This window comes from Thunnus albacares, chromosome 8, assembly GCF_914725855.1.
Source record: "Thunnus albacares chromosome 8, fThuAlb1.1, whole genome shotgun sequence".
NCBI lineage: Eukaryota > Metazoa > Chordata > Actinopteri > Scombriformes > Scombridae > Thunnus > Thunnus albacares.
In genome coordinates this window covers 20,171,881-20,189,892 of record NC_058113.1, presented here as the reverse complement: position 1 = coordinate 20,189,892, position 18,012 = coordinate 20,171,881, and the positions used below count along the sequence as shown (strand labels likewise).

The window sequence follows — 18,012 nt, the reverse complement described above, 5'->3', positions numbered from 1 at the left end:
TTTGTTTTAAGCAATTTAACTGATACTCTTTATAGATAAACTCTCAGTCATCTCACTCGCCAAAGTCTGGAAACACATCCACAACTTTTCATTTATTTGTGGTTGGCACCTCTTTAAAACTTTAAAGAGTTAAAGTTTATCCACATGTAATGTAGCAATAATAGGACTTTACAACACACACTGCCTTGTAATTTCTTAAAAGTATTTATTGAAATTTTACAATCCTGTTTATAACCCCGTTATGACATCTCCCATGCAGAACTGTGATGAGAAAAAGTTGTAAATACGTCTTGAAATTCACATTTTAGCAATTTCTTAACTGACCTTCCCTTTCAGAAAACCTTAAAAGCCCCAAAAAATAGAATCTATAAAAGGCAAATCTCTCGTAGCTTTGCAGTATTTTCCTTTTTCACATCCTCAACCCCCCCCCGTTTCCCTCCCAAAAGAAAGCCTAATCAAGAGCTGAATTTACACAAAACATGAAATTGCAACTGCAGAAACAGATCAAAGTTTTCATGGTTGTTTTGAATGGGAAAAAATCTGATTCAGGTCACATAACACTCTTCCCATTCAAACCGCCAGGAAAAGATGGGATCTGTCCCCGCGTCTGATTAAAAACCAGATCACCAGTGTAAATCTTATTGTTCTTCAGGTAGCACATGAACAACCACGGCAGACGAGACATTTCTTACTCCACCCACGAGTTAAATCTACCACCAGAATTTTTAGGATTTCTGTATTTGTCACTCTACATGTAAACAGTTTCAGTGCACATTCACTGTATAGGGTTTTCACTTAAAATATCAGGTGGTAAATTCAACACGGTGGACTTTTAGGTTGACATCAAAACAATAAAACCTTAACTAAAAGTGGGAAGTTGACTCAAACAGAACTTATCTAATGCTATCTGTGTACTTTGAGATTAATTAAGAGGTGATTCGTGTTCTGTCGAAGGAATTTGGGCACAGATACATTCACTATGCTCAGCGTGGCCTTTTACATTGAGGAGGATGAGAATTCCTCAGCGGTGTAAGAATCAAACATCAAATTGATTAACTTCTCAAACCCTATTTTTAAGATTTATTTTACAAGTTTATTAATTTCTCACAAACATGAATGCGCCATAATAATGCATTTTCTTTGACAGGTTAACTTAAAAACATTTTATTGGTAAAGAGAGGGAGTCAGAGACCAGTTCAATTGCATAGCAATTTAATCCATGTCCAATAAGGACTCTTTCCCTGTCACAGGGAGAGGCCCTGTGGTCACTCTCAATCAGCGTTTTAAATCGACCAAGACAATATCAATAAAACTATTGATAACCGCTCACTATCTCTAATAGTGACCATTTTCAACAGGCATCATCGGGTCTTAAAAGAAGCCATTCCTACACACCATGACTAAATGTCCACTGTACTTCCCCATTCTAAACCACCAAATTACAGTAAATACAAGATGGGCAGTTTACTTAACAATCAAATCCAAGGTTTCGTTTTGTGTCAAGTCAAAGGCTTCCAGGCTCATGTTGGGTAGGTGGTACAGAGAATCTTGTTGAAACGGAAAAAGAAAACAAAACATGAGAAACATGCATGGGGTAGGCTTTCCTAATGCCACATACTGAGTGTGCACACAGACAGGCACAAACGCAGATCTCTAATGAGAGCCCTCTCAGCTCATGCAGCGCGCTGCCTTTGATCAGGCCCATGGGGCGTTTTTTTGTCAAAAGCAAGGCGCCACATGAGCAGCGAGGGCTTCACATGAGATGCAGCCTATACAGACACCTGTCTCCATTTCCGGAGAGGGTCTCTACTACACATCACAATCTCTATCCACAGTTTGGAGTTCAGTCTCGGAATGTCAACAGCAGCACATTTTGTCTCTCTCTGTCCTTTTCGCGGCCCTTTGTCCGTCACTGCAGGTCTCTGTCTTCGAGGTACCTGTACTCGAAGGTGAACCCCTCCTTCTTCCGCTGGCCCCATTTCTCATAATCAAAGTAAATGTAAGTGCCCTGAGGGAGCAGCAGAGCGGAGAGAACAAATCATTAATACACTGCAAACACAAATCAATATAATATATTAAGTGCCCAGTTTCTAACTTTAGATGTGTCAATGGAAACTGTGGTGAAGCTGCACCTGTTCAAACTCATCAGTGATAGTCTTGGGCTCCTCGTGCCTCTGGAACCACATCATGTACTTGGTGTGAAACCTCCATGACTGCTTCTTCAGAGCCTTGGCAGACAGATACTGAGCCTTGGTTCCCTGAGAGAGGGAGGTCAAAGAAACCATTAAGCTTAGAACAAAGACTTCGGCACATCGTGGGAGAAAAAGGCAGAAGGGAGACGTAAAAGAAGGGTCGACAGGGGAGAAAATGCGGAGCGGGTGAGTTGAGTGGGCGCATGATTACCTCCAGGTAGTAGAAGATGAAAAACAGAGTTTCTGTAGACAGTCTCTGGTAGAACTCTATGGAGTCAGAGTGGTGCGGCGGTATCTGATGATGGAAGGGCAAGGTGGGACATGGATTCCTCATCAGGTATTGCCTTTAGGACGAGAAGCACAGACAGTTACAAATCCATCAGAAACAATTCATTAAGGCCTCTTTGTGCAATCCACATATAAATCGATCTCACAGTTCAAATTAATTCAATCAGTAATTATAAGATGATGAAGATAAATGAAGAATTTCTGTAAATTATAGATGATAGAAGACTTTTAGTTGCCCAGGATCCGTAAACAAGGTTTATACATCAAGATACAAAGTGTTATTGTTTTGTTATTAATTGTTGTTGTGATTTTCTGAAACTATTTATACCAATTTAAAAAAAGCATAAAAAGATCTTTTGTGAACAATCTGGCGCCCTCACCTGATCCTCTCGGAGTCGGAGGGGTGCGGCATGTGTGTCCACGCGGACTCCTGCATGGCCTGCTGGTAGAGCTGGTCTTTGGGGAGGGGGGTTGGGCCCAGTGGACAGACCCCGAGCGAGGGGGGGATGCTGACTTCCGACACGGACGGCTGAGGGGCGGCGGGTGTGCCGGGCGCTGCAGATGAGGAGAAGATGTCTACAGGGGGGACGAAAAAGTAAAAGGATTGTGTCAATTAAAGAAATACAGACATCATCTCACTTCCTCTGTCCATTCTAATGTTGCTTCTTCTTCTTAAAGGAAATATGTTTATGCTTTGAGTTCATAAAAAAGCTAAAAAAAAATAACTATGAATGGTGATCATAGATTAGCAGAATCAAAGGTGATGTCTTAAACTTGCTCACTTAGTCCAGCAAATCACAAAAAGATGCAGCTCATGTTCAGAGTTTTTACTTAATGAATGACATTAAACCTGTCAGTTGGCTTATTAATTAATAATTTCCACACTGTATGAGTGTTTTGACCTTTGACCTCACTATAATCTGCTACTATGAGCACATTTGCATCATCTGCAACTGACTGTATTTGGTTCACTATTTATTCAAAACGTAGTATAGTGGTACATCTCCTCCTTCTCTGTAATTATTAATTGTACAAGTGACGTCGGGGGTTTACAGTGTAGAAATAATGTCTGACCGTTCCGACCTCTGTCTCTTAGGTGCAGGTTGGAAATCTCTCCGTCCAGGCCTGATCCCAGTGCTGCCCTCTCAGCCATCGCCTTCAGTGAACTGAGAGGCTCAGGAGCCTGATGAGGGAAGAGGATGGAGACAGTGTGAGGACAGAGTGGCTGATGAGCTCAAATTAAGTTGGGAATAGAGAGGGGAACCTTTTGACGGTTATGAGCATTTAACAGTGAAAGGAAGAGTAAATTATTTATGGAAACCAACTATTACAACTAAAGGTTTTAAACTCTACAAGGCAGGTAATGGATACACGGAGCAATGTGTTCAAAAGAGACACAATTCACTCACAGCTACTGTATGTTTGCAGGCTGCCTTACACTTAGACACCCGTCCAACACTGCTTTCCTCTTTTTCTTTGTAAAGTGAACAAGAAATGGACATATCGCAGTCCAAATATATCTTGGCAAGCAGCGATTTTTTTGGGATTGTATAGTTGGGTAAGTGTGGGCTTCTGTATTTGGTATGAATGTAGCCTCTGAGAACAGAAGTTTGTGGGCAGCCAGGGAAATTGTAATAGTGCTATTTTCAGATGAATATATTGACATTCTGAAGTTATGGACCAAGCAAAGGTAACTTGAAAATGTCTAATGTCAGTTTAGTCACTTGATAATGTAAAAATAATCCAGTTGTCTGAATCATTATTAGAGTGAACTTGGGAATTACTACATGAAGGAAATAACCAGATGGGATGCTGCATGCTTTAATATTCATACTGCTCAATCATTGGCAGATCTTATCAGTAAACAACAAGGCATCTTTCTCTCATTCTTAATCACTTGTCTTGTCTGACAATCTCTCCGTGTGGTAAATTTAACAGCCTGCTGGTTATAATCTCACTGGTTCACATGGGAAATTCCAGCCACTCAATCAGACCATTAAGTGGCTCTGACCGCACTTTCTTAGCCCCGCTACGGTCCCGCACCTCGGCTTGGCTCACCTTGAGGCCCTCGGAGGCCTGTGTGTAGGAGTGGGGCCCGTTGAGAAGACTCCCTCCTCCAGGTGTGCTGTCTGAGAACGAGGGGGACGGAGAACTGGGAGGCAGGGTGATAGAGCTGATTAAACTGGGACCATTGTCCATCCTGCGCCAGGTGGAGTGGGAACAACAGAGAGACAAAGTTAGGAATAATCATGTAAGGAATGAGAAGAAGCATGCAGATAAAGTGAACTAAAAAACAAAAACAAAACAACAAAAAAAAAACAACTTACGGCTGACTGGTTGAAGAACTGAGAGATGAGGGTTGGCTGCTTTGTGACTGGCTCGGTGTGCTTAGAGCTGATTCTGTGGAACTCTCTGCCACTACGGCACTGTAACCTGAGGGCAGGTGAGGGAGAAGTTGACAGAAGAAAATCTCTTTATACAGAGAATTTGCTTCTGGTTTACATAAAATAAAGTGAAACAGAAAGTTCACAGAAAAACAGAGACAAAAAGAACGTAACGTACTTGTGCTTCCATTTTGCTTCAGTCCACTCGGCGGTCTAGCAGGAGCAGCGTTCACCCCTACTCCTCCAACCACTCCGACGTTCCCTCCGTTGCCTCCCATCATGCCAATCACTCCGGGGGTAGCGCTGACAGAACTAGGTGGCACCTGAGAGGCGACGGGGGACACATTTTGCCCAGGAACCAGACCCAGGATGCTCCCACTCAGAGAACTGTGGGCCGGGCTGGAACCTAGCAAACCGAGCCCAGTCCCCGCCCCATTGGTGGTGACTCCACTGGAGCCAGAGGTGGGGATGGAAGTGCTGCTCTCCACTGAAATGCTGGACTGGGTGATGCTGCTCAAACCCAAGCCTCCTGATGCTGCTGCCTGAGCGTAAGGGGCAGGTGTGGACCCTGAAATGAGCCCTGCCATTGTGTTTAGAGGAGAGTGGTGGCCACCAAGGCCTAAACCAGACATTTGGTTGGCACTGCTGGTCCCCGTCATGCCAACTTTGCTCAAACCCAGCCCCGACCCAAGTCCCAAACTGGATGCAGGGGTGGGCCCAGATGTGGGCTGAGACTGAGAGTTGGGAGCTGATGAAATGGGTGTGCTGGGCGTAGGGAGAGGGGGGGCAGTGGAGGCCGGGAGAAGCGGGTTGCTGGGCGGGCTGGGGGTGTTGTTTGAGGGGACAGAGGGTTTTGTCTGAGGTGGCTGCTGTTGTGGCTGCTGCGGTTGGTTTGGTGGCTGAGGTTGTTGCTGCTGTTGTGCAGGTTGATGCTGATGTTGCTGCACCGCACTGCTGAAGCTTCCTATAAGACTGCTGCTTGTGGGAACTGCAGGGATGCCTCCTACCACGCTCGCCATGGACACGAGGGACGAGGATGAGGAGGACCCAGAAGTGGTGGAGGAAGAGAAGGAAGACAGCAAGGATGGGGTGCCGTTCTTCACCGGTGACTGAAAATGCAAAGGCATCAGAGAGAGGCATTTCAGATGAAACTGTCCAGAGGGAAACTGCACAAATGTACAAACTGAATATTGAGCAAAGTTGACTATGAACTATGGAGGTCCACATATGCAGAAGATTATACAACCAAATCAGAAGCCTCCAACCGTGGTCCCATAGAGAGAGAGGTGGTTCATTTTCAGCACCTGAGAGGCTGAAACCCTTCAGCCACCGTGACTCTCCAGGACCAGGGGTGAAGAGCATGATGCTCAACTGTTCACCTACTGACAAAGAGCAGTTGAGAGCCTCTCACCTGACTAACTTCACTGTCTGTCGACCGTCCCCTTTTCTTATCGTCCTCTGAGTTCTCCTATAGGAGGAGATACCTTGATGTAACAATCCACTTTTCAAATGTTGATTCAGCATTTTAACCAGTGGATTACAACACAATGGGACTTGTAGAAAGGTTAACTAAATGTGAACTTTAAAAAGAAAAATTAAATCAGAATGTACTTTTTTGTGTGCAGCATCCTGGAACTTTTAATGATACAAATACAAGAACTTACAGCAGTGCAAGTGGCCGGGGATGGAGGAATGGGTGAAGAGGAGGTGGTGGAAGTGGGAGTGCTGCTGGAGTGGAGATACATCTCATCTTCCACGTTGCCCTGACATGATGGAGAAGTCGCAACTAACGCTGCGGCTACAAGAGAACGACAGAAGAGAGACAAGTGTTGAGATCAGATAATTTTAACCTTAACGCTGCGTTCAGATGTTAAAAGATCCCTGTGACATCATAGCACAATTCTCTTAACACCCAAACACTACTTCATGTTCTACTCACGGATGTCTTCCAGGTCTAAGTCGTCATACAGGAACTCGTTCTCCTCAAAGTCAGGGTCTTGGGAGGAATCAATGTAGTACTCAACGTCATCCTTGATCTTCTGAATTGAATCCACTGGCACAGAGTCATTGTCCAGCATTCGTAAAATGGTCTCCAACATACGAATGTGGAATCTATGCCTCTCGATCAACCGCTTGAGCTCCTCAATGCGATCTTGTTTCTGCATGACAGAAAGATGACAAGAGTGTAGTTTTGACAAGCATTTCAGTGAAAACTCTTCTACTAGATTTACACAAGAATGACAGAATTTCTATGGAGGGTGTAGAATTAAATGTGTGTGGAAAGAAAAAGAGAGGACTCACGTCTTTATCACCCTTCTTCTTTCGTGTCTGAACTGAGAGAGACTCCACCTCACTTTCAAATTGATCCACCTGCATATTTAGAGTGTCTATCGTGTTCTGAGGGTGAAAAGGAGGTCAGAAAAAAAAGAGCATTAATGTTTTCCATCAAATCAAATTTAAAAATCCCCAATTAATAAGTTCTGATTAGTTTTCACAAATTGCACATGTTTTGTGGTCAACTGGTGCGAGGAAAAGGCTATTTAGAGAAAATTGGGCAACTAAAATGTACAACAGGTGTAGATAATAGTGGATATATTACTGTTAGCCACTGTCCCGTTTCCTCCTTTTCCCTCTGAGCTGGATCAACCTTCTGAGCAAGCCCCAAGCCTTCTTTAGAGTACGCTTTTGTTTTTGTTTCACGCTCCACTATTTTGAATCGCTCCATTTGCTGAGGAAAGAAAGAAAAATCACACACATACACAACCTTATTAAGTCAAATGTTTTGATGTGACAATGTCCTCCAGTTACATTTTACAGAAAAGTAAAAGAAGTGAATAATGGAGAGCCGTACCGTCTCGATAAGTTTGCGATTCTCGACTAGCTGCCTTTTGTCTTTGATCTCGTTCGAGGCCACCCATGTTTTTATCTGATCTCTCAATCGCTGGAAAAGAGAAGAGACGAAACTAATTTCATATTGCAAACATGCACCTTGTTGAGTAACTGTGCAGATAAAGTAAATGTTGTGAAAGGAAATGTGTGGCTTGTTAACTTCTCTTACTTGTAATTGTTTTGACTGCTCTGTTAACTTGTCTTACCTGTAACTTTTTAATCTCTTTCTTGAGGTCAGCCTCATATTTTTCCTTCTGGTTTGCATTGGCTGCATTGTGGAGCTAAAATGCAAATAGATATATGATATAACTAATGTTCCACACATCAGGTTTTCAAAGAAAATAGGAAAAACATATGTAGAAAACAAGAGTCTCTCACCTTTTGCCAGATATCGTCAAACTGTTCTACACCTTCAGCTACTTTTTTCAAACATCTATCGATCTCGCCTGTGGATGTGAAAGAAAATCTCCAGCATCACTGTTCATACATTCATGCAACAGCAAATATCTTAAACCAAAACCTCACAAAATCATGCTGCTAGATGAAGATACCAGGTTGGACATCATGATGAATCCTGTACAACATTACTGACGACAGTTTCACTAAAGTCTTACCTTGAAGTTTTCTCTTGTCAGCCATGGCTCTGACTACGACAATGTCCACATTCCGTCTGTCACAAAGTTAGCTATGTGAAAAAATACAACACGTTTATCGCCACATAGTTCAGACACACAACACAAACCCCTTCAGCAGAGGAATCAGCGCATAGTCTTCCAGAGTTGAACTAACGTTTACTCAGGCTAGCTGCCATGTTAAACGTTAGCAGCACAAATAACGATGCATTTTCACGATTTAAAGACACTTTCAACCGGGACAACTGCACGACCTGTTCCGTCTATCGTCGTACCTTTGTAAACGTAGCTGATCTTGACATGTTTGTCAGCTAAAATTAGCCACCTAGCCAGCTAACGATACTGAGCTAACATCAATAGTAGCCAGTTGCTTAGCTCGTCCACCTCGCTCGGTCACTAACTGGCCCGTTTCAAAACAACAACCACGGAGCATGTTGGTGGATAGAGTTCATATTCATGCAGCGTTATTTTGGGGGGTCCAGTATAGCTTTTATATGGTGGTTTTGCATTGTGAAAGGCACAATATACCAGAAACCGTTCAAAATCGTAAACCTGCTAGCTAATGTCTTAACTGTCTGGCTAGCTAATGCATAAAATGCTAGCTAGCCAGCTTAGCTAGCCAGCTAGCCAAATTTAGGAAAAAGGGAAACTGGGTCAACCCGAGCATCTAGATTCATACTTGTTTACGACATTTACCTAGGATATGGGCTTTCGTTTGTCTTTTTTTCAATTACAGCCAAAACTAATTCCAGAAAGTCTTCTTTACTTCCAAAATTGTGTTTTCTTTTCGACAAGCTCGCTCACTGTAATGTAGCTGAAGATGGACGGTAGCTAAATCCCACCTCCGCGTCCAGCACCCGCCCTAAATCCAGCCTGCGAGATCCGATTGGACAAACCTCCCGCCCGTCACTGGCAAACATCCGCTGGAATGCGGGCCGGCCATTGGCTCAGCGGCGTGATGAATTTTGATTGACACAAAACCAAAAACTGCCTCTGAAGTCACACATTTCTACTAACTGCTTTTATGAAAATAAGTGATGGAGTTCATTAGCTCCTAACCTCGTTATTTGGATATAACCATGCTTTTTTCCCCTTAGATAGATATTGATATTTATTCATTCATTTTGATAACTTGGGGAAACTGATCTCCATGACAACTGAGCAAACTCCATCATCTGAGGAAAGACATGAGATGAGGCTAAAAGCTCAAGCAAAAGAAAAAAAAATCTTGCATCATTTATTAAAAAATCAAATTAAAGAAACTTTATCTATAGACACACTGCTTTTTTATTTCTGCCATTAAACTGAAACATTTTAGTTGTTGCGTACTTTAAATTCTGGTATAGAAACATGATAAAAACACTTGTGCCCGACTGAGTTATTGTTTACATGAATAAAACATGAACATGAATTAAAGCTGTAAAATGCATGTGTTTGTGTGTGTACATATACCAGCCCTTTCTTAACACTTCTAAAAGTGAAACATTTCATTTTACAGCCTAAGAACCAAGGAGCCATCTGTAATACTTTGAAAACACTGATAATGATCAAACCATGAACCATGAAATCATGAAAAATATCCAGGAATGTATTGTGATGAAAGCCGTTCATAACACAAGTTTGCTACCATATTATCAGTGCATCTGGGCTGCCAAGTCTTTATCAAACAAAGTTGTCACAGTTTGCTACTAATCATAATTATGTGATGTCATCAACTCTCAGTACAAAATATCAAAACAGCAGAATATATACACAATATACTATATGTATGTACCAGGTAACTAGTATCTCATTTTACATGAATTCAATGTGTTCACATTGGTCGAGTAAAACTTCATACAGTGCAAACCCCAGCTGAACAGAGGCAGCATATTCACTGAACAGTTAAAGCAACTGGACACTCCTTTATATTTCATCATATCCAGGGATGAGCAATGGTCAGTGAGACAGAGAGGTTGGGCTTGGCATTTCTCCAAATTGCGTCTCTGCCAACACTGACATGTCTGGTTCAGTCTGGGAAAAGAAGCAGAAACTCCGTTAACAGAAAATCAATTATTCTACACAGTCTGAATACTAAGATCAGTGACACTTGTCTGCATTTTAAACCATCCACAACTACACATTAATTACACACAGAGCACATTGCAAGAAACTGATCAATCTTATTCACGCACACGACTGATAACCACAAAACAGACAACAGCAGTGCAGTAGAATTTTTCACCTACCTGTTGGTCTTTATCCTTTTCTTGCCTTGGTATTCGATGCCTCCTCTTCTTTGGCCCGGCAGCATGATGCAAAGCTGCAGATGAGGTGGAACCAGATACGCCGTTGAGCCGGTCGTCCTCTGCTCCAGCAGCAGGATCTAAATGGGCTCCAGGCTCATCCTGAAAAAAAAAAAAAGAAAGAAAAAAAGAGCAGGGAAAAAAAATAAAAAAATTGTAATGGCATGTAGTGAGCTTGAGAACATTTATTATTATTGTACATCAAACAAAACAGCAGACAGGCTTGTTCGAAGCACTTGAGTGAATTGCATTGCTGGATTAAAAAGCAGGCACCCCCGACACACACACACACACACACACACACACACACACACACACACACACACACACACACACACACACACACACACACACACACTATTATTACTTTATGATTAAGTATTAATGCCTCTCTAAAACAGAGCGATCATGTGTCAAAATCTAGATTAAATACCTTATTAATTTTAGTTTATATTGTGCTCAAATGCTGCATATTCCAATCAATCAGGGTCTGGATTTTAATGATGCAGAAATAAACCTGTATTCCAAGGATCCTAAAAGGTCATAAAAACATGATCTGTTGGCAGACTGACAGATCAATAGCACCAGAGATGACCAGTGGTGTCTACTGGACACATTTTCTCTCATCCCACTACTAGTATTGTGGCATAGAAGACTGTAAAAAAAAATGTTTGAGCCATTTTTCAAATACTGAGCTGATAAGTGTGATCTTTTCTTCTTTTAAATGTGCCACATACAGGCGTCTAACTCTCACCTCAAGCAGGATGGTGAGCTGTGCGTTTCTGTAGTCGTCCCCATGTGCATCAAGAGTCTTCATGAGGAACCTGTAAGATCAACAGAATCTTGAGGCTGGCCGTCCGCTGGGAAGCATTTCAGAAAATGTACATTAGGTGGAGATAGAGTAATGGATTTTACTACCGTCTCTCTTTCTTCAAGCGTCGTGTAATTCTTTGTACTTGGTGAAGGCGACCGAGGATCTTCTGATTCACCTGATCAGAACATGTATGGCATTGATTACACAGCTGTGAGGATGGAAATTATTACAGATGCACTGACATATCATTATACTGTCACTATCGGCCCTTCCTCATACATTTTACACATAATCACACTATACATATACTCCCCAGCCTTGCCCCTTTCGCTCCTGCCTCCCAACCAAAGTGTAATTGCATCAAAACTGTACTTTATGTATGGAATGCTGAAGGAAAAGTTATTTTAAAAAAAAGGCTCATATCATCCAATATTTCACTGCTGTCAACTGCAGAATTGAAATTTACAGGATTTTTCTTCCCTAGGAGAACATCACTTAATACAACTGTGAAAAAAGTAACAGTATCAGGAGAAAGTATCAAGTATCTTCATTAAAATGAATTATTATTGGCTTACAGGAATGGAAATATATCAGATTTTGGTATCAGTTTAAAACGTATTAATGTATCCTCAAACATTATGAGGGAGTTAAGGCACTAAATGATATATGATGATGAACCAGTTATGCAGTAACTGCTTAACCATTTCATAACTCACACTGGCAGGAAGAATGTGCAAAATAACCCACAGACATGCACACACATGCAAGCTCACGGAAACACACCTGTTCAATCTCTTTGCATCTTCTACTCAGAGCCAGATATTTCCTCTTATCAAGAACTCTTCTCTCTTCATCCTCCTGTGTTGTACTCTCCAGCAGTTCGTTGCCTCCTGGGCCCAGTTCAACCTGCAGAATAAAAAAAACCCCAAATGTTTCTGTGTGGTATTTCAAATGGGACAAAAGGAAACTTCAGTTGTTGAATCGATTACAATAAACAGTGTGTTGCTTCATATTGTAGTAATATTATTTGATTTCATTGAAAAAACATTACAACTATATATCTGGCATGTTCATGATGTCATTATATAGGTTGTTTTAACCACAATGTCTGTTAGTAATGTGCATGTATACCATGTTGGTTAAAAACTCCACTTTGACTTGTTCCATTCACCAAACTACATACTATCTTACTTTCAAGAGTTCAAGATACAAGAAAATATGAATTAAAATGTTTTGGATAACAGGTACAGTATTGTTTGTTGTTTATTTGGACACTCTTCCTGGGATCTATATTTAGAGATAATACATATAATCAACAATGTTTGCACTTAAACAACACACACAAAACAATATAGTTAATAAAGCAAAATCACCAACAATAAAATTACATCAAAAACATACAAAACACATACAAAACTTTAAAATCGAACAATTTATATGGGTTGACAAGTAAAACAATAATAATCTCAGTTCATTTCAACAAATATTGCAAAGAAATTAAAGAAAACCTACATTTTTGAGGGGGAATAATAATAATAATAATAGTTGTTTAAAAACTACAATGTTTCTAAACAAAGTTACATCTTCACCAACTTTCAGCCCTGAAAGATCAGTGTGCATTTCATCTCTACTTACTCTTGCTGAGCAGCGAGTTGTGCTGCTCTGTTCTGCTCTAATTGAAGCTTATCCAGCTCTTTTTTGGCAGCACTTGACCAGATTACTGATGCAGCGCTGAAATCAAGTAGGACAGCACCAACCATTCTGTTCCTGTCTGCATCACTCAGCAACTGATCGGTCATCTGCATTAAAGCTCTGCTCATAGAGAGAAACGCTTTATATGAACGCTGGAATTCAGAGTTTAGTTTGTTCACAAAAAAAATTGTGTAAAACCGCATATTTGCATTAATTTACTGAGAACAGGAAGAATGCTGATATGTGAATGTTTCCTTCTGGTTTTTGGGTAAAGGAAGAACATTTGCAGCCTTCAACACTGTAACACGAACACCCTCCTTTAAACTTAGATTCAGAATAAAACAAGAAAGACAGCCAGAAACCAATTTTAAATGTTCCTACTCCAGGTTGTCTACAACTGATGGCTTTTCACCATTTAATCCATTTATAAGTGTTCCAATTCAATATTAAGTGGCGAAAGTCAGAGACACTTTCTTTCATAAAACAATGTTTAATTATTTGTCCTAACATTTTGTTATCTGATGCTGCCATTCCACTTCTGAGTTTTCCCTACTTTTTCCACAAAATTCCACGCTGCCAATATGAAGAGGTTTGGAAGTTAAGTGCCAATCTTTATTATTAAGCAAGCAAGCTAACAACCTTTATTTTTAAGTCTACATACACCCAGAGAGCACTTTAATAGTGTAATCTGTGCAATCTAATGCGAACCAATACAACAGCTGTGCCATAAATTATACTTTGATGTAGCTTATATGTTTTCAGTTTTTGCTGACCTTGTCAGAAAGGTGATAATTCTACTGAATTTTGTCCACTCCATTAACATACATGAGGGGGGCAAAACATTAGGAACACTTTTCAATATAATACACTCAAGCACACCACCACCCACTATGATCTCAATAATAAACATAAAGTAGAATTATCACCTTTCTGACAATGCCAACAAAAACTGAAAATGTATAAGCTTAGTAGAAGTAAAATTTATGGCAGAGCTGTTGTATTGGATTGCATTAGATTGTACAAGTGTTCCTAATAAAGTGGTTGGTGAGTATATATTAAGATGCAAAATCCTTAACTCTTCTCTTTGTAAGTTAAGATTCATGATTAGCGCCCGACTGATAAATTGGCCAGACTAATATACTGGCTGATATTATCTAATTTCAGATATGACACAGCAATTTAAAGGCAGCTTGGATTTCATTTCATGGATCTGTGTTTGCAGATCTGTTCAGAAGAGAGTAGATTTAGTTATTAAATAGCTCAAATTTCAACACACAGATTTTGACATTTCTTTTGATGATCTTGTGACACAGGGAGCACTGGTCAGCTCACCTCTCTGACTCACATCAACATTGCTGATACCGAGACTGTTACCGTGATCATTAACGTTACCTCTCCAGGTCCCAGCTCCACACCACCTGGCTCCAGCTCTGCCTCCAGGATGTGTCCTCCAAACAGTGGAGGCAGGGCCAAACCAGAGAAATCCTCCATCATCTGGAGAGTAAGAGATGGAGAGAGGATGATTTGTTATTAGTAGACATTTCTGCAAAATCATTCTTGCACATACAGTTTGTGTAGGTACAAGTTTAACATACTTGTGGTGCAAAAATGATATAATTCAACTGAAAAACGATACCAATTTAATGGTATCAAGCACACACCATCACAGTGTGTAAAGCTACACAAATGTGAGGAATTGATTTTACATAAACTGAACTTTAGACACATTTACAGAATTGAATGTGTCACTTTCGACTGTAGGTTGACATTTTCAAACATCATTGACGTTTATAATAAATTACAGTACTAATAAAAACAATCATTAGATAAAGCCTATGGTATCATTATAGTAGCCAACAAGCTATCAATATACAAGTACTTACATTTATTGGTGATCAATAGCAGCTGTTTCTTCTGATTTCAAAGCACCGCTGCAACACAGATTGACTAACAGTCTTCAGTCAGGTCAGCTAGCAGCGTTTACTGACATAATACATGACATAAATCAAAGGAAATGCGAGCAAAAGCAGCTCTTCCTTCACACTCGAGTCGGTAAACTAATGTTTATATGCGACGGGCGCAGGAATTGTACGTCTGTAACAAGCTACTACATTTCCCATGAGCACCAGCTCGGCTGAAACTACAACAGACAACATGGCGGGTACGTGTATATTCTGTCATCTTATGTACATCTAACCGGTGGAATTAGCGTCAATATGACCTCCAGATAGCATAAATAAATACTTTAATTGTTCGATTTTACGCCGACTAGATCTTAGTGTTACTTTGAAACAATGATATTCAGTCGAAATAGAAAGAAAAATGTGACCTTGGATGTGTTGCTAACACGTTAGCTAGGTGTGTTTGATTTTAACCTGCTTCTCTCCCTGCAGGAGTCGGAGCTTTCCTGAAAAATGCCTGGAATAAGGAGCCTGTTATTCTGGCCTCTTGTGCTATTGGACTGATAGGTGAGTCACCAAACCTCCTACAGGAGTTCAGAAATGTGTGAAAGAGAGTATTGACTGCATTGATAAAACAACATCCTTTGGTCTGTGGTCAATGCCTGTAAAGCAAATATTAATGTCACTACACTGGCACAAATTTATTGCAACCAACAGCAAAAGTCAATAAAATGAGATTGAGCAGAAACGGTCACAAGCAGCTGCTTTGCTGAAATACATTTAATTCAGTCAAAATTCTTTGTTTTATACATAAACTATAACGTGAACATAATATATTCAACATATAAATGAGTCTATTACAAGTCAAAGTTATCTCTATTTAATAATTCACTAAATTCTTATATTACGATTGTGGTTCAGAGTTCAGATCATATTTGTTTATTTATTTAAAGGGCAGATTCACAAATTTTCAAGTCTGTCTTATAACAACAGTCAGGTGCACAAATGAACACTGAAATAGGTTTTTCTTGCCATAAACATTCCTCCTGTTATTCCTGGCCATCAGTTTTGCCTTTGTGCAAAAATGTATTTAAGTTTATCAGCCATCCAAATTAGTCAAATCAAGTAGATATCTTTCAACATTACAGTCTTTTTAATGCCAGAGTCCCTCTTTTTGTAACTACCACCACAGCTCATCAGGGAAACATTGTCCAAGGAAACACACACTGTGGATTTTTCTTATAATAGTCAGTATGAACAGGAGGAATGATTACAGGGAGGGAAAAGTGAGGAAAACCTCTTTCAGTGTTCATTTGAGCACCTGGAAATGTGAATCTATTTTTTAATTGGATATCTAGCCTAATTTATGGACTTTGCCTCTTTTGCACATCTGTTTTGTTCTTGTTTTAATTATTTAAAATATGCTCTGCCAGTTTACTGACCACTGATCATGGTGTTCTATTATTTTAGGAATAGTGTAAACTTTATGTACCGGGGGTATGATAGAGTATTTTGTATGTGTCTGTACAGTGTCTTGTACACACGGAGATTAATTACCTATATTGTATATTCCTTGTATATTTCAATAAGCAGCTTTATGCAACAGTTGAGCCCAAGACAAATTTCCCCTCAGCTACAATAAAATACATCTTATCTTATCTTATGTCCAAATGAATGAGAAGTTTTGCTTCTTTTCCCAAAATCACAGCATGAGACGTTAACTCTTTGACAACATAAATACTACAGGTGATAACATAAAGAATGTATAATGGAGTGAATATGATTACAATAGATTAGAGCCTAAAAGCACCATTTTGGGGGGGGGGGGGGGTTTCTACCCTTTGGAGCGGTCAGTTGAGGTGGTCAGTACCAGCGCATGTCAGTGTTCAGCTGGGAACTTATGCAAGTCCAGCCAGGAAAATCTTAAAATTGATTGTAAAACTCATTGTACTTCAGAATATTTGCTCCCTCTGGTCTTTGTTTGTATACGAGCTGCTGTCAAGTAGATAATTGTCTTCAAATGACCAATATAGTACATGTACTGTATGTGTAGTTGATGGATTGTATATGAAGTCAAAAAACTTTGTATTGTTTCCTTATGTTTCCTCAGGTGCTGCTCTTCCACTAATCAGCCCCATCACAAAGTATACCGGGATGATAAATTCATCCGTGCCATACAACTACCCAGGTAAACACTGCTGCCCGATTATTTTAACCATCTGCTTTAATACCTCTTCAGTCAAATATTAAAGCTTTTCCTTATTTCCACACTGCAGTCCCCGTGCGAGATGATGGAAGCATGCCTGATGTCCCCGCACATCCATGTGAACCAAAAGGAAACAACCTCGAATGGTTTAAAAACCTATAACTTCACATTCTCACAATCAATACCTGTGATCTTCCTCCTGTCCATATCTGTCTGCAGAGCTGTTCCACTCGTCCCACAATAAAGATTGTCTATTTAAATCTACATTTGTGCCACATTGTTTGATTTGGGTGCATTCAGTAGATTTAGATTAAATACTTAATTAAGTATAATGTAAGACTATTAAAACTTCAGAATTTTTGGATTATAATCTCTAGTCTGACAGTACTTTATAGATATAATATGAAAGGTTTTCATAGATTTTTTTGAAACTTAAGGAAAAGTGGATCAAAATTGTAACTTCTATAAATGTCCCTTAACTTTTATTGAATGTCTGAAGTTAAATTAGATTTTTTTCTAGAAGTTTTATGACATTTTTTGACGTCCACCCTGAGACGCCCATAAATGTGAAACAAACATCATGTCACAGACTCCGGATTAAGATTTCTGTTTGATTTTTCCAGAGCAGATCATGAAAGGTTTTGAAACTAATCTTGAACACAACCCTGATACTTTAGAAGAGGCTTAGTTTGACAAAGCTTAAATCAGATTCCTTATTTTCTTAGCAGC

At 40.1% G+C, this 18,012-nt stretch overlaps 3 protein-coding genes across 5 annotated transcripts; 1 reads left to right on the top strand and 2 right to left on the bottom strand.

Moving 5' to 3' along the window:
* Positions 1–188: 188 nt before the first annotated feature.
* cnot3a (CCR4-NOT transcription complex, subunit 3a) lies at positions 189–9,231 on the bottom strand. Of its 3 annotated transcripts, none has more exons than XM_044359570.1 (18): positions 9,082–9,231; positions 8,368–8,438; positions 8,132–8,199; positions 7,960–8,034; positions 7,716–7,805; positions 7,464–7,592; positions 7,166–7,261; positions 6,804–7,023; positions 6,529–6,662; positions 6,276–6,332; positions 5,043–5,973; positions 4,808–4,913; positions 4,539–4,680; positions 3,555–3,663; positions 2,861–3,056; positions 2,404–2,536; positions 2,133–2,258; positions 189–2,008 (listed from the first exon to the last, which is right to left on the bottom strand). In XM_044359570.1, exons 2-18 carry the CDS (start codon positions 8,390–8,392, stop codon positions 1,910–1,912), a joined length of 2,736 nt encoding a protein of 911 aa, XP_044215505.1. In that variant the 5' UTR covers positions 8,393–8,438; positions 9,082–9,231; the 3' UTR covers positions 189–1,909. The 3 variants fall into 3 exon arrangements, with proteins under 3 accessions (XP_044215505.1, XP_044215507.1, XP_044215506.1); XM_044359572.1 differs by having other exon boundaries at positions 3,564–3,663; XM_044359571.1 differs by lacking the exon at positions 9,082–9,231 and adding an exon at positions 8,661–8,685.
* A 721-nt stretch (positions 9,232–9,952) lies between these two features.
* On the bottom strand, positions 9,953–15,270 carry tfpt (TCF3 (E2A) fusion partner). Its single transcript, XM_044359582.1, has 7 exons — positions 15,060–15,270; positions 14,569–14,670; positions 12,268–12,390; positions 11,589–11,659; positions 11,425–11,494; positions 10,614–10,772; positions 9,953–10,398 (listed from the first exon to the last, which is right to left on the bottom strand). Exons 2-7 carry the CDS (start codon positions 14,668–14,670, stop codon positions 10,324–10,326), a joined length of 600 nt encoding a protein of 199 aa, XP_044215517.1. The 5' UTR covers positions 15,060–15,270; the 3' UTR covers positions 9,953–10,323.
* On the top strand, positions 15,252–17,547 carry ndufa3 (NADH:ubiquinone oxidoreductase subunit A3). Its single transcript, XM_044359583.1, has 4 exons — positions 15,252–15,337; positions 15,570–15,644; positions 17,188–17,265; positions 17,354–17,547. The coding sequence occupies exons 1-4, from the start codon at positions 15,295–15,297 to the stop codon at positions 17,443–17,445; spliced, it is 288 nt and encodes a 95-aa protein (XP_044215518.1). The 5' UTR covers positions 15,252–15,294; the 3' UTR covers positions 17,446–17,547.
* Positions 17,548–18,012: the final 465 nt, after the last annotated feature.